The 27585-nt window shown below is 40.1% G+C and overlaps 1 protein-coding gene across 1 annotated transcript in view; it reads right to left on the bottom strand.

Annotated features, from left to right (window-relative positions):
- The window catches only part of CATSPERE (catsper channel auxiliary subunit epsilon), a gene marked incomplete at both ends in the record, with an annotated part of 78024 nt that overhangs the window by 46604 nt on the left and 3835 nt on the right, over positions 1–27585 (bottom strand). The window contains 8 exons of the mRNA XM_080651072.1: positions 709–1201; positions 6191–6297; positions 12334–12411; positions 14342–14366; positions 23403–23473; positions 25299–25368; positions 25643–25716; positions 26880–26928. Of these exons, the coding sequence (XP_080507198.1) occupies positions 709–1201; positions 6191–6297; positions 12334–12411; positions 14342–14366; positions 23403–23473; positions 25299–25368; positions 25643–25716; positions 26880–26928 (967 nt within the window). The remainder of the gene's footprint in view (positions 1–708; positions 1202–6190; positions 6298–12333; positions 12412–14341; positions 14367–23402; positions 23474–25298; positions 25369–25642; positions 25717–26879; positions 26929–27585) is intronic.

Here is a 27585-nt window from a genome sequence, read left to right as displayed (position 1 = left end):
GAATTCCAAAGACAAGACTTTTTCTGGCCTTTTAAGAGTTAAAGTGGAGATACATTTAATTATGTTGGGAAATTTTGGAAGGTTCCTGTTTTATGCAAAAAAAATTAGCAGATGCCCTCCCTTGCTCAGGTCGCAGGCTTTGTTTTTAAGTACCAGAAGTCTAAATGCTTGGGACCAGCACCGGCCTCGGGAGCCGAGACTTTGGCATTTGCTTATGTCTCTGAATTAGCACTTCAGGACTCCACTTTCCTCCTGGAATTTTCCTTACTTCCACAGAAGCTCAGTTATGTGCCTAAAGAAGTTTAAAATTTTTTATGCAGCATTTCAGGTGTTTTGTAATGCTCTAGCTTAAGGATATCTTATTCACTCTATTGTCGGAAATTAAAGAGTTAATTTTTGAGAGCACATGGGAGTTTTTGTTTGTGGAAAGTAACTTTTTGATCTTTTGCCCATGACAAGACAAAACAAAACTCTCATAATATGACTAAGTGACACTGTGCAATAATACACAAGATTCATTTTATTCTCTGTTGTCAGAGGTACAGCTTTGTAAAGGGCTCTGAGAAGTTAGGTCAGGAAGACAGACAGCCATGTAAAATAATTCTGCAAATAAACTGCAGAATATAGTCTAATATTTCACTGAACTAAAAGGCATGGTGAATATTTCAATGTGTAAGTATAAATACATATGTGTAATATTTTACTAACCTTCAATAAATAGTCTATCCAACACCATTTTCTTGTTGTAATGCCAATAATTCCACCTTCAGGAAGATTTTCCTTGCTTCCCAGTTTTGCAAATGTGGTCAAATTTTTTAGATAGAGGATACCATTTATTAAAAAAAATATTCCATCATGGGATAGGCTCACATCAGACACATTGCTTCTTTCTTCGTCAGTCAGGATGCTTGGAGGCACTCTGATTCTGGTCCAAGTACGAAATGAATCGTTGGTTTGAAAGGTCTCCATATTGGCTACCAGAACAATAGATGATGGAACGCAGGCATCCCAGACTGTCATTAACTGACTACCAAGCGGTGAGGAGATTGGTAAAAAGCCAGGAATCTCAGGTATTGTCAACCAAGGAAAACCCATCAGGAAAAGGATATCTGCAACAAAGCAATCTTGAAAAGTCACCTGATTTCCCCTGATATCTTTTGCTATATCACTTGCTGCCATTGGTACTGAGATATGCCAGGCCCTAAGAAGAGAACAGAAAAGATAAGAATTAAATGGTCTCTCTTCTCCCATCCATCTTGCAAAGTGTTGGCATTTATCATCTTTAAAACTTTTTAAAAATTTTTATCAGCATAAACCTGGGTAAAATAAATCAAATAGTACTAAAATGCTCCCCCATTTCTCCTTATTCTTCACTCTTGTTCCCAAAGGAGAACAATCTTTTTTTTAAAAAAATAAAAAATAAATGTTTTTATTGATTTCAGAGAGGAAGGAAGAGGTAGAGCTAGAAACATCCATGATGAGAGAGAATCGTCAATTGGCTCCCTTCTACACGCCCCCTACTGGAGACCGAGCCCGCAACCTGGGCAATGTGCCTTGACCAGGAATCAAACCATGACCTCCTGGTTCATAGGCTGAAACTCAACCACTGAGCAACACTGGCTGGGTGAAGGAGAACAATCTTGACTCTTAATGCTCCTTCATATTCTCAAATAAATATTCTTATACTGCTTCTTAATATGATTTTTACACATTGGCTTCTTATATGACAGATGAAACTGTATCTCTCATAGCGTATACCTACTGATGCATCATCTTTTCTTTCAAATGTCACAATGTTTAGCTAAATCTATGGTGTTTATATTGTTATTAATATGTATATATTGTTTACTACTGAGCCAGTTATTATACTAAGATTGTTTTCTTTGATAAATGTACATTTATAATATTTTCCCTAGAGTTAATATTTTATTTGAAAATCTGTTCAGTGTTCTAACTTTTCCAGTAGGTAGCTGAAATGGCCCTTCGTCATGGTTTCCCTGTGGCGAATGCAGAGGTAATCTAGCCCTTGTTTGCTGGGGTTTCCCTTCATTTCTCTCTGGGATGAAGCACCGTTTACTGGATCCAATACTTTGATCTTGTTTTGCTAACACATATTCTTCAGTGAGTATTCTTTGTCCAAGTGCATCTGAAAATAATTTTTTTTAGATCCTGAAATCCAAAAATATCTTTAACCCATTTGTTTGATAATTTGGGCAGAGACTTCAGAGCCTGGACAGCATTTTCTCCAGTCTGTTTACATTTAGGGTTACTAATGAGAATGACACATTGATCCTTGTTATTTAAATGGCTTGCCTTTCCATATATTTTTAGGGTCTTCCCTTTTTTTTCTTGGTATTCTAAAATTTGACAGGGCTGGGTCTTATCTTTTGAAGTGGGCACATGAGGAATTTGTGAAAACAAGCACTAGGACATATATCTTAGAAGTCAGGGAAAGTTCTGAGGAGCGTTTCTCAGCAGGCCCATCCAGACACATCAGGCTGCAGAATGGTCAGTAAATCTCCTTTACTTTCCTATTTCCTCAATGAACACACACTTGGGTTGGTGGTGATGGCATTCTGCCCACTCAGAATGAGGTCTTGCCGGGTCAAGAGGACCCTGTGTTGGAGTAATTGTAGGGTTGTCATCAAGCCTCTATGCCCTAAACCACGCCACCATGAAAATCAGTGCAACTCTGATTTTTACAAACCACACCACTGACTCTAACATCTGTTTCAAGTACAATTACACACACACAAAAAAATCACCAGTACCATTTTGTTACATTGTCCACTGGCTACAATAATCTCATACTAAGGTGAACACCTACCTGTGTAGTAGTCACCCAGATCCAGATTCAGAACATACCAATACTGTGGAAAGTTAATGTCTCTCCCTCCCCCTTCTCCACCTGCTACAGGCCTATTTTTGCTCCACGAGAACAGGGAGCTTTGTTTGTTTTTTTTTTTTGTTTTTTTTTTTATTGATTTTTTACAGAGAGGAAGGAAGAGTGATAGATAGTCAGAAACATCGATGAGAGAGAAACATCGATCAGCTGCCTCTTGCACACCTCCTACTGGGGATGTGTCCGCAACCAAGTTACATGCCCTTGACCGGAATCGAACCCGGGACCTTTCAGTCCGCAGGCTGACGCTCTATCCACTGAGCCAAACCGGTTTTGGCAGCACATTCCTGTGCTTTTAAAAACTAGTTTTGCCAGATGTATGTCTTACTAAATCATAGAGAATGCAAGGAAAAATAGAAAAATCCACTAGTATAGAGACTTCAAATTCTCTCTGTCAGTAATGGACAGATCTAGAAGGCAGAAAATCAGTAAAGACATAGTTGAAGGAACAACACCATCAACCAACTGATCTAATTGGTTTAAAGACTACTTCATCCAACAATAGCAGAATATACATTCTTCTCAAGCTCAAATATGACGTTCACCAATATAGACCATATCCTGGGTCATAAAACACACCTTAAGAAATTTTACAAAATAGAAGTCCACCAGCTGGTGTGGCTCAGTGGACTGAGCATGGTCCCATGCACCAAGAGGTTATTGGTTCAATTCCTAGTCAGGGCACATGCCCGGTTTGCTGGCTTATTCCCCAGTATGGGCATGCTGGAGGCAGCCAGCTGATGTTTCTCTCACTCATCGATATTTCTATCTCCCTCTCCCTTCCTCTCTCTCTAAAAATCAATAAAAACATATTTAAAAAATAGAAATTATACGAAGTCAGCTCTCAAAACACAATACAGTTAAACTAGAAGTCAGTAACAGAAAGATAGCTAAAAAAAAATCCCCAAGCATTTGGAGATTAAACAGTACACTTTAAAATAACACATAGTTAAGAAAGAAATCTCAAGTGAAATTTTAAGTAGTTCAAACTAAATGAAAATACAACTTACCAAAATTTGAAATGAAGTGAAAGCAGTGCTTAGAGGGAAATTTATAGCATCAAATGCATGTATTAGAAAAGAAAAAAGATCTAAAATAAATAATCTAAATTTCCACCTTAGGGAACTAGAGAAAGAAAAGCATTATAAACCTAAAGGAAGAAGAAGAAAAATAATAAAAATTAGAGCGCAAATCAATAAATTGAAAACAAAAATGCCGGAAGCCAATTCCAGCATGTCAGCAGGGCTGAATCATCTGGGATGGCTAAAAAGCATCTCCCCCAAACCTAAATAGGATAATCATCTGCTGCCAGACAGCTCAGGGCACTTTATTGCCTCCTGTTGGTCAAACACCTGAACAGCTGTAGGCTATTCCCCAAACTGACAATGCTTCTGAACCCTACCCTTTGAAACCTTACCCTTTGAAGTGTATGTCTCCACCTTGCCTTAGGACAAATTGTGTTAATAAAAGCAAGGGTCCTAGACAAGGAGGTAGTTTTCTAGCTCCTTCAGCTGAAGCTCCTCTGACCCCCAATGCCTTTCAAAATTATCTTTCGTCTTTGGACTCCTTCTTAATCTATGCATCAGCCCCTTTCTCCAGATTGCTGAACCCTTTGTAAGGCTGGGACAAGAACCCCGGCACAAAAACAATGGAGAAAATCAATAAGAAAAGCTGGTTCTTTGTAAAGTTCAATAAAATTGATAAACTTTCTAGTTGAGCTAAGAAAAAAAGAGAAAGGACACAATATACTAATATCACAGATGGAAGTGAGGCTATCGTTATTGATTGCATGGGCATTAAAGGATAAAAAATAATACTATGAATAGTTATATGCCCATAAATTTGATAACTTAGATGAAATGGACCAATTGAAAGACAACCTATGAAAAATCACATAGGGAGAAATAGATAATGTGAATAGGGATATATCTATTAAAGAAAATTGATAAATAATTAATAACCTTCCAAAACAAAAAGCACCAGGCCCAGATCGGTTCACTGGTGAATTCTAACATTTAAGGAACAAGTTATGCCAATTCTCTACAATCTCTTCCAGAAAATAGAAGCAGAGGGAATATTTCCCAACTCATTTCATGAGGCCAATATTACCCTAATACCACAATCAGGTAAACACATCACAGATAAATCTACAGACATTTTGAATCCAACAATGTGCAAAAATAATTATGTATTGTAACCAAATGGGCCTTTTTCCAGTTATGCATTCAAAAATCAACTAATGTAAACTATCACATCAACAGGTTAAGGAAGAAAAAGTATATAATCATATTAATAAATGGGATAGAAAGCATTTGACAAAATCCACCACTCATTCATGATAGCAACAGAGGGGAACTTCCTCAACTTGATAAAGAAGCATCTACAAAAAACGTACCAAGAACATAATGATGAGAACTATAGCCTTTCCTCCTAATAACAGGAACGAAGCAAAATGTCTCCTCTTACTACCCCTATTCAGCATCATATTAGAAGTACATATTGTATCTTTTAGTTATAAGCTCCTTGACCTGTGCCTAGGTGGTTCAACAGATTAAGAAAGGCTGTCTAAACCCCATGATAACTTGCCAATTTAACAGTAACAGATTTTACTTCTCAAGTGGAATTTGTGATGTGCAGTTATGTGTATGTGGTGGCACAACTGTGACATCAGTAGAAAACATCCTACATAATAAAAGGCTAATATGCAAATTGATCAAACAGTGGAATGACTGGTTGCTATGATGCACACTGACCACCAGGATTTAACCTATTGAACCCCCACTCAGCCAGAAGCCAGTCTCACAGCTGCTAAGTGCAGCGGTGGTGATAGGAGCCTCTCCTGTCTCTGTGGCAGCGCTGAGGATGTCCAACTGACAGCTTAGATGAGCGGGCCTAAGCTGGCAGTCAGACATCCCTCAAGGGCTCCTGGATTGCGAGAGGGTGCAGGCTGGGCTGAGGGGACACCCCTCCCCTGAGTGCATGAATTTCATGCACTGGGCCTCTAGTTTTAAGATATTGCCAGGATGTGCCACCATCCTGAAGGTTTAGCTTTTAATATAAATTGTGAGACTATAATCCAGGAGTGTGATTGGCAATTTCTGAGTTGGTAACTAGTTCTCATTATCACTTTTTTTTTGTATCATAAAATAATCTACTTGGAAGTTACACGTAAGATATTCCATGAAATTTTGCTAGGGTTTTAAAATCTCTTTTGCTTTAAGTCTCTGATACTTATTTTACTGAATTATATAGATGAATTTTATATTTGAAATTTTAAAAATTAAATACCCATTCTTCAGTTTTTCATCTGGAAAATAAACTCTTCTCTTCAGAAATGTATATATGGCTGGCCTCTGTCCTAAAGTGGCCAACTGCTTTGTAACTACAAAGGAATTCTGTAAAAAAAAAAAAAAATTTTTTACTCTTGTCATAGCCAAATTTACTAGGAAATTACATCATGTTATATTGAATAGATTACTTTAGTTAAGACACTTTATAAATTTACCTCATTTTCAATGTGCAGGTTTCTTTTTTTTTCTACCATTTGACCCCCCATTAGAATTTTATGAATTATAATGAAATCATAATACAATTTCCAATATGTTGAATATACTATGCACAATCAGAATACTGAATGAACTGAGACTGTAAGGACCCCTAAATAAATACCCTTAATTTTACTATCAATAGAATACATAATGGAGCTTCTAAAACGAATCTGTTAAAATTATTTCTACATGAGTTGCCTTCAAAGCAACATACTCTTTCAAGGCAGATTTCAAATGATATCTGGAGAGTTTAAGAAAAATTCTCTTAGTAATAGACAAATATGACATGCTCCCTCTTTTTTCTCAAGAGATTTAAGGAGAAGTTGAATTGACTGGAATTATCCCTAATAAGGTATTTTTAGAATAGAGGCAATAGTTTTATTATGGGGAATTCCTAGAATTAAAAAATCAGATAATGAGGGTTAGTCTAGAATTCCATAGCTCCCTTCTGCCCTAATCCTCCAATAATGCTCCTGTTTAATTTTCTAGAAATACTAGAGGCCCAGTGCATGAAATTCATGCACGGGGTGGGGGGGTTCCTCAGCCCGGCCTGCACCCTCTCCAATCCAGGATCCCTCTCGCAATCCAGAACCACTGGCTCCTAAGCGCTCACCTGCCTGCCTGCCTGATGCCCCTAACTGCTCCCCTGCCGGCCTGATCCCCCTAACTGCTCCCCACTGCTGGTCTGATCCCCCTAACTGCTTACCTTCTCGCCCCTCCTGGCCTGATTCCCCCTAACTGCCTAACTGCTCTCCCCTCCTGGCCTGATTGCCCTAACTGCCTAACTGCCACCTCCTACTGGCCTGATTCCCCTAACTGCCTATCAGCTCTCCCCTCCTGGCCTGATCCCCCTAACTGCCTATCAGCTCTCCCCTCCTGGCCTGATCCCCCTAACTGCCTATCTGCTCTCCCCTCCTTGCCTGATTGCCCTAACTGCCTATCTCCTCTCCTCTCCTGGCCTGATCCCCCTAACTACCTATCTGCTCTCCCTTCGGACCCCCAGTGCACGCATGCTGAGAGCTCTCTGCCCCCATCCTGATTGGTCGTTACATGACAGTGTCCCAGACAATTTGCATATTCCTCTATTATTAGTATAGATGTCAACCACCTACAAAGGAGCCTTTGAGGTTGCCATAATGAGCGTTAGTAAGGGTCTTGTCATTGGGAATATAGGGTTACCCAATAGGAGGATTTAACCTATTTTTTATTTATTTATTTATTTTTTTAAATATATTTTATTGATTTTTTACAGAGAGGAAGGAAGAGGGATAGTCAGAAACATCGATGAGAGAGAAACATCAATCAGCTGCCTCTTGCACACCTCCTACTGGGGATGTGCCCGCAACCAAGTTACATGCCCTTGACCGGAATCAAACCTGGGACCTTTCAGTCCACAGGCTGATGCTCTATCCACCGAGCCAAACCGGTTTTGGCGGATTTAACCTATTTTTGAAGAGTACGTATGGTGGTCAGGGAAGGCCTCCCTGAAGAATACAGATTTAATTATTTTGCTAGAGAAATATAGGTTTGCCTGGTACATAAAGAATAATACATATTTTCCTTTTGTTTCTGAAAATCGTATTCACTATTCAGAATTTTAAGCATAACTATCTTTCATATAACTGTAAAGGAAAAGAGTAAATGAAACATTCTTAATGTAGCTTGGATAAGATGGAAATAAAATATAATAAACAGGAGAAACCAAGATGGCGGCACAGGTAAGCACCTAAACTGCTGCCTCGCACAACAATTTCAAAACTACAACTAAAAGACAGAACGGACACCATCCAGAACCACAGGAAAGCTGGCTGAGTGGAAATCCTACAACTAGAAGGAAAGAGAAAAGCTCACAGAGAATTGGAGGTATGGCAAAGGGTCTTTGTGCGTGCAGAGAGAAAGGGCGGCTGAGAGCCTGGCTGACTTTCTCTGGCGGAAGGGGGAAGGAAGCCCCCGACCGCACTGAACCCCAGTTCTGACTGCACTGAACCCCAGTCCCGGGCGAAACCCCATGGACCCAGGCTCATACAGGGGGAGTCTGGACTGTCATGTAGCGAGAAAGGCACCCGGAGACTTGGAGCCCCGGGGGAGACCTGGGGGAGCCCCGGTGGGCAGGGGTCTGGAGGTGCGTGCACCAGTGTGCACAAAGGCTGCGGAGGTTGCCACAGGCTTTCCCTAGCAGAAGGGAGTCGGAAGCTCCTGACTGCACTGAACCCCAGTTCCAGGCAAGCCCCTGGGGACCCACGCTCTTACGAGGGGGAATCTGGACTCTCGGGTGGAGACTCGGGAGCCGGGGAAGGCAGAGGTCTGGAGGCACGCGCGCAAGGGCAAGGCTGACTGGAAGCCAAGACTGTCTGCTCCGCCCTGAGACTCTACCCCATCCAAGCTGAGCACAGAGGCTATTGCAATTTGGCAAGTCTAATCCTATAAGGCTGTCTCCAGCACCGAACTTCTCCCAGCATAGACACAGCTGATCCTTACAGCCAACTGGCCTGGAGGTCAATTCCTTCCAGTGATACCAACAACAATCAAGACTTAACTACAACAAGGCTGTACACACAGTCCACAAAGGGGTGCACCAAGAGTATCCACCTCAGGTTAACTGGGGAGGCCGACCCACTGGGCCATATAGGAAACCTAGCACACAAATCTACCCTACCAACTCAGGGAAGCAGTGAAAATGTGGCATCAAAGAAACAGACCACAAACAAAAGAAATGGAGGAAAACAAACGACTGGATATAGAATTCAAAACCACTGTTATAAGGCTTTTCAAGAATATACTAGAAAAGGCCGATAAATATAACGAGACCCTCGAAGATATGAAAAAGGACCAACTAGAAATTAAACATACACTGACTGAAATAAAAAATATTATACAGAGACCCAAAAACAGACAAGAGGAACACAAGAATCAAGTCAAAGAATTGAAATACAAAGAAGCAAAAAACACTCAACCGGAAAAGCAAAAAGAAAAAAAAAATCCAAAAAGTTGAAGATAGTGTAAGAAGACTCTGGGACAACTTCAAGCGTACCAACATCAGAATTATGGGGGTGCCAGAAGAACAGAGAGAGCAAGATACTGAAAACCTATTTGAAGAAATAATGACCAAAAACTTACCCCACCTGGTGAAAGAAATAGACTTACAAGTCCAGGAAGCACACAGAACCCCAAACAAAAGGAATCCAAAGAGGACCACACCAAGACACATCATAATTAAAATGCCAAGAGCAAAAGACAAAGAGAGAATATTAAAAGCAGCAAGAGAAAAACAGTTAGTTACCTACAAGGGAGCACCCATACGACTGTCAGCTGACTTTTCAACAGAAACTATGCAGGCCAGAAGGGAGTGGCAAGAAATTTTCAATGTGATGAATAGCAAGAACCTACAACCAAGATTACTCTACCCAGCAAAGCTATCATTCAGAATTGAAGGGCAGATAAAGAGTTTCACAGACAAGAAAAAGCTAAAGGAGTTCATCACCACCAAACCAGTATCATATGAAATGCTGAAAGGTATTCTTAAAGAAGAGGAAGAAGAAAAAAGGAAAGATAAAAATTATGAACAACAAATACATATCTATCAACAAGTGAACCTAAAAATCAAGTGAATTAAAAAACTGAGGAACAGAATAATCTGGTGAATATAACAGAATCAGGGGCATAGAAAGGGAGTGGACTGATAATTCTCAGAAAGTGTGTGGGTGGGGGGGTTCAGGAAGAGACTGGACAAAAATCATACACCTATGGATGAGGACAGTGGGGGGGAAGTAAGGGCAGAAGGTGGGGCGGGAACCAGGTGGAGGGGAGCTATGGGGGGAAAAATGATAAACAATTGTAATAATCTGAATAAAGATTTATTTTAAAAATAAATAAATAAATAAAAATAAAGGCTATGGGTGTATTTCATAGTCTTAATAAAAGGGATAGCAAGGCCAGAGCGGGGTGGAGTCCTCCCGCCTGGCCCCCAATATTTCCAAAAAAAAAAAAAAAATATATATATATATATAATAAACAACACATAAAACAAGATGATAGAAAAAAGGACAGGCCAAGAAAAAGTTAGGACAATCATGTCCACAAACTTAAAAACATTTTTCATTAAAGGAGTGGTTCATGCCCTAACCGATTTGGCTCAGTGGATAGAGCGTCGGCCTGCAGACTGAAGGGTCCCTGGTTCGATTCTGGTCAAGGGCATGTACCTTGGTTGCGGGCACATCTCCAGTAGGGAGTGTGCAGGAGGCAGGTGATCGATGTTTCTCTCTCATCAATGTTTCTAACTCTCTATTCCTCTCCCCTCCTCTCTGTAAAAAGTCAATAAAATAAAAAATATTTTTTTAAAAAGGGTGGTTCATGGTCATTAAAGGTAATTTTATAAATATAGAAAAATTATCACATAGAAATTATCAAAAATATAAAAACACATTTAGTATATTTTCTTAGGATTTATCAAATGTAGGCTACTGTTATATATTCATGTTATATAAACAGAAGTCTATATAAATGATAGCATGATATTCCACTGAGTGAATTATCATTACTGACTTAACAATCCCCTATTGGATATTTAGGTAGTTTTATTTTTTCACTATTGCTAATATTATTGCCATGAACACCATCAGATATACAGTCTTTTCCACAGTTAGGACTATTTCTTTCTCTCTCTCTCTCTCTCTCTCTCTCTCTCTCTCTCTCTCTCTATATATATATATATATATATATATATATATATAATATATCTATATCTATCTATCTATCTATCTATCTATCTATCTATCTATCTATCTATCTATCTATCTATATATTTCAGAGAGGAATAGGGAGGGAGAGAGAGAGAGAAAAACATCAATGATGTGAGAGAATCATAGATTGGCTGCCTCCTGCATGCTCCCTACTGGGGATCGAGCCTGGAACCCAGGCATGTGCCCTGACTGGGAATCAAACTGTGACCTGACCTCATGGTCCATAGGTCAACGCTCAACCACAGAGCCATGCCAGCCAGGCAGGACTATTTCTCTTTTGATTAGATTCCTGGAAGTGTGATTACTAGGTCAAAAATTATGAATACTTAAAAAATAGTTGATACATATTACCAAAATGATTTCTAAAAAAACTATGATAATTAACTTTATTATTGGTAATGTATAACAGAATATATTTCACTATGCTAGAGTCAACTTTTGCATTATTATTTTTTAAAGTATTTTTCTAGTTGTAACATAAATATATGCCTTTGTGTCTTTGCTTATGCAACTGCTCATATCCTTTCTTCTCTACTCACATTTTACATTTCAAGTCAGGTATCTGCCTCCAAGATGCCTGCCATGATCAAATCAGGATGTTTTCACATGAGTAGTTTGAGGAATTGTTTTAATGCTACAATTTTGATAAATCATCCACAAAATAATTTTGGCAAAATGTAAATTGTCTGTTGGGTTTTCATTAGCCAATGTGTAATGTGCCTAAGAGACACCCAAGTCTTAACTATCCGTGACTCTTCATTCTTCATTCTCTTCCATAAACATCTGACTGAACTGTAAATAATCCCCAATTTTTAATGCATGTTGAACCTCAACCCACCTCTAACTCGAAGAGACTGAACAGGTTTTTGAAAGATGACTTCAAGAGAGATGCTCAATGAATACCTATAAAGCACTTTAAAGATCAGCTTCTTCATGAATAGAAAATGCATAGAAAATGCAAAAAAAAATGCTCAGAAAAGAATTCTAAAGGAAAATTTATAATTGTAGAGATAGAGCACAAACTCAACTTAATGGATAATTAAAATGTATTTAGTCAGTTCTGGGCCACTTAAAATAAATTATTCACAGCCCTTAAAAAAGAAATGTAGCATATTATTTTATCTATGATGATATTTCCACCTACTAGTGATGGCACATCTGCATTCCCTTGCAACTCATTTGTGCCAGCATTTTCTGGATCGTATATCCATACCATGATAACCTACAAAACAAAATGTTTGCATTTCTTTAATTTTGAACAAATTTCATTTTTCAGTTATAGCAAAATATAACCATAAAAATGTTGATATATTTTTTAAATTTTGATTATCTCATATTTTAAAAAAAATCAAAGCATTATGTGTTGTTTTTAAATAAGTGAAACAACTCAAAGACATACGGAGGAAGAGTTAATAACATTCCTCTAAACACCTGAGGCAATTTTAAAACTTCTTAGGAATGCTTATCTATCTTTCTCTGCACTCACAGATAGACACAGTCCCCCCTCCCCCCACCACACACATTTTACAAAGATGAAGCCACACTACACAGGTTATTTGTAGCTTGCTTTTGCCACTTGGCCATCTCATTAGCTGTAGGTCTAATTCTTTTCTTTCTTGTTTATAAATTCTAGCACCATGTCGGGAGAATGGTTTCAGCTCCTCCCTCTCCCACAGGTTGGAAAGCTGCAGACACACCTTAGAACATCGCCCCGGTCTACTAGGGATTATATTGTGTCTAATACCCTTAGCTAAGAATTCAATCTTATATATTTGGCTTTTAGTTCTTTAATTATTTCTGACCAATAGAAAACTCCTTTACTTATTTTTAAATTCTATACACACACACATATACCTATATTAACACATTAAGCGCCCAGCCTGTTTTGTCTTCCGGACAGAAAGTATAGTATCAGTCACCGGTGACTGACATGGGGCTTAATGCGTTAATGTAAAAGGCAGTCCTCGCATTTTATAAACATATATTCTCTTTTAAAAAATGTTGTTTTTTTTATTTCAGAAAGAGGAAGGAAGAGGGAGAGAAACATCAATGATCAGAGAGAATCATTGATTGGCTGCCTTATGCATGCCCCCTTACTGGAAATCGAACCATGATCTCCTGGTTCATGGGTTTACGGTCAGCCACTGAGCTACACTGGCTGGGCCAGACATAATATTTCCTAAAGACATTTCTGTGTGTTTTGAGTGAGATGGAGGTTATTCTGCATTATTTTGGTGTGTGATATGTATTCCACTTCTAGAAGTTTCTCTATTTTCTATATTTAAATTCTTTATTCACAAATAATACTCTTTCTTGCTTTTTCATGCAAGAGTTATAACCGTAATAAAACATTGCATGATGTCAATTGGATTTGGGACAGGAGTACAAACAGACACATTCAACCATCTGGATGTGATATAGGAAGCTTATTTATTATTATTATTTTTACTGCATCTTTTTCTAATAAGTCACTGCTTTTAGAAAATTAAAATACCTATAGTGCTTTAACTTCCAAATATTATCACCTGATTTCAATTTAAACATTTTGAATATATCTATCATACATAATGATCCTCTCATCCATATGTTAAAGACCTTTGAACTCAAGACATTTATTGTCTTAAAAATTATTGAGCATTCCATAAAGCTTTTTATCTTATGTGGGTTACGTTTCTCTATATGTATGATATAACAAATTAAAAATATTTATTAACTTGTTTTAAAACTAAGATAAACATATTTACATGCTAACATAACCAACATGCTTTTATGAAAAAATAATTATTTTCCAAACAAAAAAAAATATTAAGAAGAATGGTTGTTTTATATTACAAAATCTTTTTAATATCTTGCTTCATAGAATAGCTGGATTTTCCTCTATGTTCCTGCATCAAGCTGCTGTATGTGTTGTTTTGGTGAAAGCACATGGGAGAATCTGTCCTCATGCAGATACAAGGTTGGAAAAGGGCAGACCTCCTGAAAAGGCCTGAGCCCTAAGGATCCTCAGACCATACCTTAGTACCATGCTCTACACGCATTTTGTTGAAAACTTCGTTTGGAAAATTCCTCTTCTGGTAATTATGGAAGATAAGAGAGACATAATATAGTAGTGATATATGAAGGATATATAAAATTAAAAAAAAAAGTTTTACCTGGGTTAAATTGTGATAGAAATGACTGTTGGGAAAAAGAGGAATCATATGTGAGTAAACAGTATGCTAAATATTAGTTTGAATACTTTACTTTTAATATACATGACTCTAAATCTTGGAATATACCCTTTATATTCCAATAGAGATAAATTATTACAGCTAAATGTAATAAAAGCCACATATGGCTGTGGCTGAGTAGCTCAGTTGGTTAGAGTGTCATCCCGATATGCCAAAGTTGTGCGTTTGATTTCTGGTCAGGGCACATCCAGGAAACAACCCATAGACACAGACAAGTGTGGTGATGGCCAGAGGGAAGGGGGTGGATGGGAGCTGGGTGGAGGTGGGCAAAAGGAAGGGAAATGGGGACATCTTTAATAGTGTCAACAATATAAATAAAGTAAAAAAAAAAAATCAACCAATAAATGCCTAAATAAGTGGAACAACAAATCAAAGTTTCTCTCTCTCTCTCTCTCTCTCTCTCTCTCTCTCTCTCTCTCTCTCTCTCTCTCTCTCTCTCTCTCCCCCCCCCAAAAAAAAGCTACATATGTCTAAAATTAAATATAATTATGACTCTCACGTGTCCGCACAAAGGCTGGGGGGCCTGAATCTGCATGCTTCCTTAACAACAGTGCACATTCCCATAGCTAAGATGCAGGACTAATCTTTTAAAATCTGACATCATTGTTTCACACCTGCAGCAACAGAAAAGCTCAACAGAGCCAAACGATGGTTCTCCGAAAAGGCTAGTAAGATAGCAATATCCCGAGGAAGAAGAACAAGGAAAGAGAAGGGAGACACAAATAAAAATGTTACAAGGGTAAGACAGGAATCACTGCACCGATCTCAGAGGTTAAACAAAAACAAGAGGACATTATAGACAACTTTATGACATTGAAATTTATACTAAAATTGCTAACTGAAGACACAGATAAATTTCCAGAAAATACTACTGGTGAAAATGGATCTTACAAGAAGAAAAATTCCAAACTAGCACAATAGCCATTAAATTAGGAAATCTTCCACATCCTCTCCCCACAAAAAGAATCCAGATTCAAGTGGATTTCTATGCAAGTTTCCATCAAATACTCAAAGAATATGTATTTCCAATCTTATACAAAATCTCTTAGAGGAAAGAAAAAAATGACTAATAACTTAAGTGATGAGTCCAGCATAGTCTTGCTACCAAAAGTAGAAAAGGATGGTATGAGGGGAGAAAAATCACAGGCCAAACCCACTCCTGAATACACACACACACACACACACACACACACACACACACACACACAATACTAAACAAAATATTAGCAAACATGGGAGTATAGAATCTTCTATTACCATCTTGATGTTTTCTACATTAAACCCTCTGTCTTTAAATATATTTAAAAAATATTAGCAAACAAAATCTGTCAATATATATGAAAGAGAATTCATCAACACCAAGCTGGATTATTCTAGAAATACAGGGTCAGTTTAAAATACAAATATTAATGAATATTATTCCCCCAATTAACATAGTAAAGGAGAAAAGCCATATTAACTTTTAAGTGGAAACAAAAAAACTTTAAATAAATTTTAACACCAATTCATAAGAAAAATTCACCACTATCTGGAATAAAAGGAAATTTCCTTTACTGGCTAAAAATTAACTTGTAACCTGTAGCAAATATTATGCAAAATAATAAAATGATGACAAACTCCCTTTAAGATCAGAAATAAGACAAGGAGGCCTGCTATATAATCCTTCTGGAAACACTGTGCCAGCCATGCAGTATGGAATAAAAGGAATAAGAGACGTAATTATTGAGAAAAAATATTTTCAGGCTATATGATTTATAAAAATTCCAAGAGAATATATAAGTAAATTATTAGAATTAATATGAGAACGTTATAAGGTTGCTGGATATAAAAACCAATATTCAAAAGTAAATTGCATTATATACAACAAGAAGTTCTGGTTAGAAAACCCAATTTAAAAAATTTGACTATAATAGCAATAAAAATATAAAGTACCTAGAAATAAGTCTAATAAAAATGTCCAGCCCTAGCCGGTTTGGCTCAGTGGATAGAGCGTCAGCCTGTGACTGAAGGGTCCCAGGTTTGATTTCTGTCAAGGGCACATGCCTGGGTTGTGTGCTTGTTCCCCAGTAGGGGTGTGCAGGAGGCGGCGGATCAATGATTCTCTCTCATCATTGATGTTTCTATCTCTCTCTTCCTCTCTGAAATCAATTATATTATATATATATATAAATTTTTTAAAGATGTCCAGGCATCCCTATATATTACTAGTGGCCCAGTGCATGAATTCATGCACATTGAAAGGAAACTAATTAGAAGAAATATTTTAATATCACTATTCGCCCTTTCTCTATAATAGAAGTGTCAACCGAATTCACAATTGACAATGACAGATGGAGACACACGCATGCGATTGACGCCAGTGAGAGCTTTATATGTATCATGCATGTGCGAGTCAACTTAGCCATATATACTGTACATATATAATAAACTTGCTTAATTAGATCTGCTTTCTGATTTAGCTAAACTTTTTCCAGCCCAGTGAAGCACCCCAACTTCTCTTTCAGGTAACTGTTAGCAACACAGCAGTAAATATCAACACGAAGCAGATTATTATTGTAGATCACGCAGGGAGAACAAAGGGTAAAATATTGAACTGCAGCAGTGTTTGACTATATTCTGCTCAGTGAGAAAACCTGAAGTCATTTTCAAGGTCCACCATTTCTTACTTCTTTTCAGTCGGGTCAAGTTTCTAAGCTTTCTAAATCTCCGTTTTCTGGCTAATGAAAAGAAAATATGATTCCACCGAGTCTCCTATGTACCTACTCCAGGACTTCTGTCAGGATCAAATGAGACAAGTCATGGGAAAACGCTTCACAGACATTTGGTTAAAGTGTAAAATGTTTCCACCTGTGTTCCTGGGCTGAAAAACTGCAAGGGGGATAGTTGTTGCTAGGGAGAGGAAACCAGGTGTTGCCATGTGACATCATTACCAGGCACCCATAGCAACCATTTCCGGGTTGGGCTGGGCTGTGGGCTGCATTTTGTGAAATGGGGTCTTGGCAGCTTTGGCTGTGACTTGGTGGGCTGTCACTCGGGGGCAGTGGTGGGGCCTGTGTCCCACTTGGGGGAAGCTGAGTGTTGCTTTGTGGGCACCACGTCTGCAGTGCCATTCCTCTGTGTGTGTCATGGCAGCTCCTGCATTGAGCATCTGCCCCCTGGTGGTCAGTGTGCATCATAGCAACCAGTCGGAAAATGGGAAGGACACTTAGCATATTAGCCTTTTATATAGATACACTAGAGGTCCGGTGCATGAAATTTGTGCATGGGGGTGGGGTCCCTCAGCCCAGCCTGCACCCTCTCCAATCCGGGACCCCTCGGGTGATGCCCGACTGCCGGTTTAAGCCCAATCTGTAGGATCGGGCCTAAACCGGCAGTCAGACATCCCTCTCACAATCTGGGACCGCTGGCTCCTAACCGCTCACCTGCCTGCCTGCCTGATCACCCCTAACTACTTGCCTGCCTGCCTGATTGCCCCTAACTGCCTCTGCCTTGGCCCCCACACCCAGGACCCAGGCTTCTCTCCTCCGGCTGGCCGCAGGCACCCAGGGCCTGGGCTTCCCTCCCTCTGGCTGGTCGAAGGCACCTGGGACCCGAGCTTCCCTCCCTCTGACCAACTGCAGGCACTGGGGATCCAGGCCAGCTTTACCTGGGCTGGCTGCAGGCACCCAGAACCCCGGGCGGCTTCGCCTGGGCCGGCCGCAGGCACCTGGGACCCCTGATTGTCCCTAATTGCTCCCCTGCTGGCCTGATCACCCCTAACTGCTCTCCTGCCTGCCTGATTACTCCTAACCACCTCTGCCTTGGCCCCTGCACCTGGGACCCAGGCTTCCCTCCCTCTGGCTGGCTGCAGGCACCCAGGACCTGTGGGGGGATTCCCTCAGCCTGGCCTTCCCCCTCACAGTCCAGGAGCACTCAGGGGATGTCCTACTAATGGCTTAGGGGAGCAGGCCTAAGCTGCAGTCTGGCCTGCCTCTGTGGGAAGTGACCAGGCCGATCAGGGGAAGGCGCGCCCCCATCACCCCACCACTGCTGCTGCCTCTGGCCCATAACCCCACCACTGCTGCTGCCTCTGCTGCCTCTGGCCTCCCCCTGCAGGAGGCAACCAGGCCAATTAGGGGAAGGCGTGCCCCCTTCACCTCGCTGCTGCTGCCACTGCCGGCCTCCGTGGCGGCCTGTCTTGTGACAGTGACCTGCCCTTGGCCCTTGCAGCCACTGCGGCTTAGTCTGGAAGGACATTCAGTCTAATTAGCATATTACCCTTTTATTAGTATAGACTAGAGGCCCGGTGCACGAAATTCATGCACTGGGTGGGGGGGGTTCCTCAGCCCAGCCTGCCCCCTCTCACAGTCCAGGAGTCCTCAGGGGATATCCTACTTATGGTTTAGGCCTGCTCCCGGGGGAGTGGGCCTAAGCTGCTGTCTGGCCTCCCTCTGTGGGAGGTGACCAGACTGGTCAGGGGAAGGCACCACCCCCATCATGCCGCTGCTGCTGCCACTGCTGGCTGCCACAGCCACCAAGGTGTTTTCATCAACATGGACTCCAGTCCCTTCACCACAAAAAAATGTCTGTGTCCACTCCAGGCCTGCTCAAGCCACGCCACGACGGCTTGGGCAGGCCCCCTGTGTGTGTCCCCGCCCACCAGCTCTGCCTGTGCATGCCTCTGTTGGGAGAGGTTGCCGCCTCTGAAGCAGTGCGATGTTAGCGCTGGGCAGGCCTGCATGCACCTCTGCTGGGGCGGAAGTCCCTGCCCCCGTCCCTGCCCACCAGCTCCTGTGCGCGCGCAGCCTGTTGACCGGTCGTGACTGAGACACCATTAGGACCAATTAGCATATTACCTCTTTATGTATATAGACTAGAGGCCCGATGCATGAAATTCGTGCACGGGAGGGGTGTCCCTCAGCCCAGCCTGCACCTCTCCAAACTGGGACCCCTCGAGGGATGTCCGACTGCCCGTTTAGGCCCAATCATGGTAGGATGGGGCCTAAACGGACAGTTGGACATCCCTCTCACAATCCAGGACTGCTGGCTCCCAACTGCTCGCCTGCCTGCCTTCCTGATTGCCCCTAACTGCTTCTGCCTGCCAGCCTGATCACCCCCTAAACACTCCCCTGCTGGCCTGATTGATGCCTAACTGCTCCCCTGCTGGCCTGGTCACCCCTAACTGCCCTCCCCTGCAGGCCTGGTCACCCCTAACTGCCCTCCTCTGCCAGCCTGGTCACCCCTAACTGCCCTCCCCTGCAGGCTTGATCGCCCCCAACTGCCCTCCCTTGCATGCCTGGTCCCTCCAAACTGCCCTCCCCTGCTGGCCATCTTGTGGTGGCCATCTTGTGTTCACATGGGGCAGCCATCTTTGACCACATGGGGGCAGCCATCTTGTGTGTTGGAGTGATGGTCAATTTGCATATTACTCTTTTATTAGATAGGATTCTTGAGTGGACTTTCCAGTTTGATTAAAATATTTAGAGAAATTATAAAAATCCCTACAGTGTTTTTGTGGAATTTGACAAACTAGTTCCAAAAATTCATAGGGAGGAAAAAGAGGCCTAAGACATAGCTAAGAGACTTCGGGAGAAGCATAAGAGCTGGGGTTAGAGAGGGATGGGTAGTTGAACTACCACTTATCACAAATAGCTGGACTGGAAAGACATCCATGCAGAATGGAAAACTGACCTATGACAGAGCAGGCATTTAGGTAAAGATATTATTCAATAAATGGGTATGAAAATTAATTATTCATCCAGAAAAATAAAATTAGATCCCTATCTTGAAGCATGTACAAAAACTACTTCCAGGTAGATTAAGGACTTAATTCTGGAAGGCAAAACTATATTGAACTTTTACTTATTATTATTTTTATTTAAAAATATGTTTTCATTTATTTTAGAGACAGAGGAAGGGAGAGGGAGAGAAACATTGATGTGAGAGAGAAACATTGGTTGCCTTCTGAATGCACCCTCAATCAGGGATTGAACTTGAAACCTGGTATGTGCCCTGACCAGGATTGAACCTGTGACCTTTTGGTGCATGGGATAATGCCCAACAAATTAGGCACATCAGCCAGGGCTGTATTGAGCGTTTAGAAAAAAAAATACAGGAAAATATTTTTATGAACTTGCAGATAGGAAAAGATTTCTTAGATTAAAAAAGGGATAAACCCATAAAGGAAAGAGTTTATAAATTAATCTACCATCGCAGGGACCCTGCTATCAATAGAGATCATAAAAAAGTCAAAAGCTGCATAAAGTGGGCTAAAATACTTTAAAAATATATGATAATGTCCTAGTAATTAAAATATAATAAAACTATTTTATGAAACATAAAAACAACTCAAAAATGGGTAAAAATGCTCATTTAATAGAGAGAGAAAAAAATTCCTCATGAATTCATGAAAACATGCTCAACAGCCCTAACTGGTTTGGCTCAGTGGATAGAGCATCGGTCTGTGGACTGAAAGGTCCCAGGTTCGATTCCGGTCAAGGGCATGTACCTTGGTTGCGGGCACATCCCCAATAGGAGGTGTGCAGGAGGCGGCTGATCGATGTTTCTCTCTCATCGATGTTTCTAACTCTCTATCCCTATCTCTTCCTCTCTGTAAAAAATCAATAAAATATATTTTAAAAGAAAAAGAAAACATGCTCAACAGTAATCAGGAAAGTGTAAATAAAAGCACAATGACATAATTTCACACCTACTAGGTTGGAAAAAGTAAAAAATCAGATAATATTAAGTGCTCATTAGAATGTAGCACAATTGGAACTTTTGTCCATTTCTGGTGTAGATTTAAAATTTGGCAACCTTTTCAAAAATCACTTATGCATTACCTAATAAAGTTGAACAAGTGCACCCCTAATTTTAGGCAATCCTACTTTTACGTTTATATCTCAGAGAAACGCTCATTTATGTGTGTTAGATTGGTACTTTCCAAATAATAATGAACGTACAAATGACTCCAGGATCTTGTTAAAATGCAGGTCATGATCCAGTAGGTCTGGAATGAGGCCTGAGATTCCACATTTCTAACAAGTCCCCAGGTGCTGCTGGCTCTTGGACCACACTTTGAGTAGCAAGGCCCTATGGTTGCAAATACATGCATTGGCAGCAGAATGAGCAAAATATTCATACAATGGAATACCTTCGAGTGTTCACAATGCAAAAACTAACAATTCTTGTTTGAACATGTGAGTCTCAAAAACATGTTTAGAGAAAGAAGTAAGTCACAGATGAATTCATTAATGTTTTTTACTTACTGAATGATTTTATAATGCAGTTAGTTATGATTTTTTATTTTTGTTAATCCTTACCTGAGAATATTTTTTTCTATTGATTTTTAGAGAAAGTAGAAGGGTGGGGGAGGGGAGAGTAAAAGGAGGGAGAAAGAGAAAGAGAGATCACTGTGAGATAGACACATTGATTGGTTGCCTCCCACACGCACCCCAACTGGGCTGGCATTGAACCTGCAACCAAGACATGTGCCCTTGACTGAGAATGGAACCCAAAATCCTTCCTTGACTGGCCGAGGCTCTAACCATTTAGCACACCGGCCAGGGCTAATTATTTTTTCTTGTACTAGTTTTCCCTTCTTAATTATATCCATTCACTCTCATGTTACAATGGGTTTGAAGAGCTATCAAGACAGAGTCCTTTTGTAATACCCTACCCAATAAAAGGGTAATATACAAATTAACCATCACTCCGTCACAAAGATGGCAGTGCCTATAGCCACAAGATGGTGGCACCCAGTACTCTCAGCCTTGCTGGAGTCCCCCAGTCCTGGGGGGGCGGCCACTGAGTGCGGGCAGTATTGCACCCTGGCCGCAGAGGGCCTCTGGGCAGCAGAGAGCCTCTGGACAGCGGGCATGGAGCGGCCAGGCCCTGCAGAGAACTACTGGTGCACGGATTTGTGCGCAGGGCTACTAGTGTATAATAATAAAAGTGTAATATGCTAATTAGACCGGATGTCCTTCTGGACGAAGCCCAGGTCCCGAAGCCCAGGTCCCGGGTGCCAGAGGGAAGCTGGTGCTGGTAGCCGGGGGAAGGAAGGCCTACTCTTGCACGAATTTCGTGCATCGGGCCTCTAGTAATGTATATAACAGAAATAAAATAGCCTTGTAGTCTGAAAAAACAGAGTCAAACCCCAATGTTATCTTTTTTTTTTTTTTGAAAGTTTATTTTTTTTTTAAAATATATTTTATTGATTTTTTCACAGAGAGAAAGGGACAGGGATAGAGAGTTAGAAACATCGATGAGAGAGAAACATCGATCAGCTGCCTCCTGCACATCTCCTACTGGGGATGTGCCTGCAACCAAGGTACATGCCCTTGACCGGAATCGAACCTGGGACCCTTCAGTCCACAGGCCAGCGCTCTATCCACTGAGCCAAACCGGTTAGGGCCCAATGTTATCTTTTAGTGGCTTTGTATTTCTGTCCAAATTCCTTAATCTATCCAAGCTTACATTTCCACATTTATAAACTAAAGATAATAATACTTACATTTGTGTGGTTATTGTGACAAACTGAGAGATATGATTTAAATAAAATAGAAGCAGTGTATGTTCAAATAGTGGTTGTGATTGTTATTTTTATTGTTTTTCAATATAAGTTTGGCAGCATATTTGAGAATATCTTTTTTAAAAAACATATATTTTTATTGATTTCAGAGAAGAAGGGAGAGGAAGAGAGAGATAAAAACATCAATGATGAGAGAATCATTGATTGGCTTCCTCCTGCATGCCCTTCTGGGGATCGAGCCCACAACCAGGGCCTGTGCCCTTGACCAGAATCGAACCCGGGACCCTTCAGTCCACAGGCCAATGCTCTACCCACTGAGCAAAACTAGCTAGGGCTATTTGAGAATATCTTGATTGGTGAAAGAAAGCTTATATGGAAACTGTAATGTAGATAACCCATTTGTTAATTAAGATTTAAAGCTAAATACTCTTAAGAAGTATTAATAACCTTTGTATTCAATATTGCATTACTTACATAACTCTATGATACCACAGAAAGCAAATATTAGAACTGCTCACAAATAAATTGCGTTCTTCTTCTAAGTCCTAAAAGAAATTACAAAAGCAACTATGATATATGAAGTTAACTTAAAAAAATACTAATTTAATTCAGGCATCAAAGTCACAGAGGAACTAAGTTAATTATCTAAGATTAGAGAAGTATAATGAATAAATTTCAGAATAGAACTAATAAATATTCATATAAAACTAGTCCAATTCTTTAGTTACTCTCTGTAATTATTTACTATCATGGGTGGAGACAAATTTAGATGGCTTATTGTTTCTATTATATTTGACCTTGTGTAATAATAAGAAATATGTCTTTGCCCCCAGTTCCTGAGTCTTTGACCATGATTCCTGACACAGAGCTCCCTAAACTCTTGTAATTTCCCGAGTGATAGGAGTGAGTGTCTGATGCAGAGCTCCTACAGTTTCCCCCACTGAAACACAATTCAACGAATTTCCTTATATAATGGTTATCAACCAGAGGTGATTTTGCTCACCAGGGGACATTTGGCAATGCCTGGAAATATTTCTGTTTGTTTCAAAAGTCACATGTCCCTCCTTATAGGTTGTAAGATCTGATGACACTATACATAAATGACAAAGATAGTCCTATGTATTTGTGTATGCTTATTTTTTTACATAACATGTTTCATAATGTTTCTATGAGTTTCCAACATACAAAAAAAGGGAAATGAACCCGGCTGGCATGGCTCAGTGGCTGAGAATTGATCTATGAACCAGGAGGTCATGGTTCGAGTCCCGGTCAGGACACATGCCTAGGTTGGGGGCTTTTTACCCAGTGGGAGGCATGCAGGAGGGATCTGATCAACGATTCTCTCTCATCACTGATGTTTCTATCTCTCTCTTCCTCTCCCTTCCTCTCTGAAATCAATAAAAATATATTTAAAAAAAACAATAAAAGAGAAAGGAATCCTTTACTTTCTCAGGAATTATGTTCATGAAACTTAAAAAACTCAAACTCAAAAAGCCAAATTCAAATATTTTTCCATCTATAGGGGTTAAAATGAATTAATATTCATCTGGCCTCTCTCATATCACTCTACTTGTTTCATGAAAATGAAGATTGTTAATTAAAAAGAAGGCACAAGCCCCAGAGTAAAGGCAGGATTCGTCACACGGAGTCTCTATAGTAGTGGTTTTGCACACTTGTGTGGAAACTTAAGCTGTGAGGTGTGAGGCCAGTACTTTGTTACTAATTGATAAAGTGCCAATGTTTTGAAATGCTTGCCCTGGCTGGTTTGGCTCAGTGGATAGAGTGTTGGCCTGGGGACTGACGGGTCCTGGGTTCAATTCCTGTCAAGGGCACATGCCTGGATTGTGGGCTTGGAGGCAGCCGATTAATGATTCTCATCATTAATGTTTCAATCTCTCTCTCCCTCTTCCTTCCTCTATGAAATCATAAAAAAAATTAAAATGCTTTACTTTTTTTGGTAAACCTGAAAGGATTCAACATCATTCATTTATTTGCATTCACATATGTTTTCTTGAAAAAAAAACAAAAACAGAGTAAAAACAAATCTTCTAGAAATGGCTCTTTATCCTGGGCATTGTCATAGAAGTATACGATGTGAGCCCTCTCAGCCGGGAGTACTGTTATCATTACAATGGTAACTGGGGCCTTAACGTGCTAATAAAAAGGCTAAATGAAAATCACTTATCATTTCATTAGTTATAATTTGCAAAGACATATCTAAAAATTAATGACATTTTGACAGTAATTTAAAAATACCTCTTACTTATAGTTACAATTTATACTAGTTAAAACAGGTTGAATTAGGTTGAAAGCTCAAAAAAAGGAAAAATGAACTGGATTATTCAAGTTTAATAATTGAGATAAACTCACTGGCCCTGTAACAACTGGTCTTATAATCTGGAAGCCTGGAGAAGAACAGTGCAGCTCTGTCTTGGGCGAACTAGCATTTAAAGAACAAGAAGGAGAAATAAATAAAGATGCATACGAGATTAATAAAAAGTTTCCTACTCTTCTTTAAGCCTAAAAACTTAAAGAAAAAGAAAAATACAGCAATATTTGACTTCTATTTCCAAACTGATTTTGTTTTTCTTTTCACATCTATTTAATGGGAAGAAATTGACATTAAATCACAGCCTTGAGTCTGAATTCATGCTATGTGAATGCTTTGTTACGTGTAAATACACATACATTGACATTCACGACAAAAATATTACCGTTTATTTTTCACAGAACAAGTTCCTGGCACACTCCACTCAGAAAATAATGTTCCTTCATACTCTAATGTAATCTAAAAAAAGAAGATAAAATAGTTCAAACAAAACATTTGCTCCAAAATATTCATCTCATTGTTCAGATGTACAATTCAATTTTCTGGGTCCTTACTAAAGAAACTAGAGGCCTGGTGCATGAAACTCGTGCATTCAGGGGAAGGAGGGCCCTTCAGCTCAGCCTGTGCCCAGTCTGGGAACCCTCAGGGGATGTCCAACTGATGGCTTAGGCCCAATCCCCACAGGGAGCAGGCCTAAGCCGTCAGTTGGACATCCTCAATGCTGCCGCCACGGCTGCTGTGCTCGCCAGCCATGAGCCTGGCTTCTGGCTGAGCGGCACTCCCCCTGTGGGAGCGCAGTGACCACCAGGGGGCAGCTCCTGCATTGAGCGTCTGTCCCCTGGTGGTCAGTGCATGTCATAGCAACTGATCATTCTGCAGTTCAGTCAATTTGCGTATTAGCCTTTTATTAGTATAGGATAATAATTAAAATTTGATGTATTTGAAATTATACAAAGTAATACAATGAAGGAAAAGTAACAACTTTTCTGGGGTACTTCAGTAGTCTCTCCACCAAATAAGACTTTTATTTTATTTCAAAAATAATATATTAAGTATCTAGGAGGTACTCTAGTAGGTTCTGAGGATTAAAATAAGAAGATAAATGAGACAGGTTCATCCTATCTCAGAGGTCGGCAAACCGCGGCTTGTGAGCCACATGTGGCTCCTTGGCCCCTTGAGTGTTCTAATGCCACTTCTTCAAAATAGACTCGCCCAGGCCGAAAACCAACTTCTGTGCATGGGCCACGAAGTTTCAATTGCACTGTATGTGCGCTCCCGCATGTGGTATTTTGTGGAAGAGCCACACTCAAGGGGCCAAAGAGCCGCATGTGGCTCGCGAGCCACAGTTTGCCGACCACTGTCCTATCTGTATCATGACATTATTTTTTGAATATTAATCACAAAACACTCAAACCAACACCACTTGTTTTTGCGACTTACATATTTAAGGACTATTATTGGAGAGGGAGATCTATATTAGGAAGATAAATGAAATGAATATGAAAAAGAAATCAAAGAATGACACTGTGCTATACAACTGAGTATGATTAACTCTGCCCTAAGGTAAAAAAACAACACACAAACAAAAATCTTAACTATAGTTTTAAAAGTTAAACACTTACAGTACTTCTGGTACTAAAAATGCGGTAGTTTGGGCTGCTAGAGTAATATCTGTGGAGAAAAAGGTCAAATAAGAATATGAAAATTATTTTCTTCTCCAAGGAAGAGGGATTCTATGCATGGTCAGAGCATGCCTGGGCTGCCAAGAGCTTTACATTTCTGCCCAAGCATCTTCCTGGAGAGCATAGTCAGGGCTAAAACGAAGGCTTATCCGTGAACTCTACCCACCACTCAAGAGGTGTTAGGGTTAGCTCAGTATCTGAAGACACTAGAATGAGAAGTACAGATGCTCCTTGATTTAATGGCGTTACATCACAATAAACCCATTGTAAATTGAAAATATTGTAATTCAAAAATGCATTTAATACACCTAGCCTACCAAACATCATAGCTCAGCTTAGTCTACCTTAAACATGCTCAGCACATTGACATTAGCCTATAATTGGACAAAATTATTTCACATAAAGCTTATTTTATAATGAAATGTTGAAAAATCTCATGTAGTTTACAATGCATATGGCTTTCACACCACCATAAAGTCAAAAAATTGTTAAGTGGAACCATCATATGTCGGGGACTGTCTGTAAATACTTTTACATATTTTTTAAATTTATTTATCTTTATTTTAATACTAGAAGCCCAGTGCACAAAATTCATGCACGGATAGGGTCCCTAAAGGCTGCCGGCCAGGCCCTCCCTTCGTTCTGC

The sequence above is a fragment of the Plecotus auritus genome (genome assembly GCF_963455305.1).
Source record: "Plecotus auritus genome assembly, chromosome: 14".
In the NCBI taxonomy this organism is placed as follows: Eukaryota; Metazoa; Chordata; class Mammalia; order Chiroptera; family Vespertilionidae; genus Plecotus; species Plecotus auritus.
This window is presented reverse-complemented; position numbering and strand designations above follow the sequence as displayed.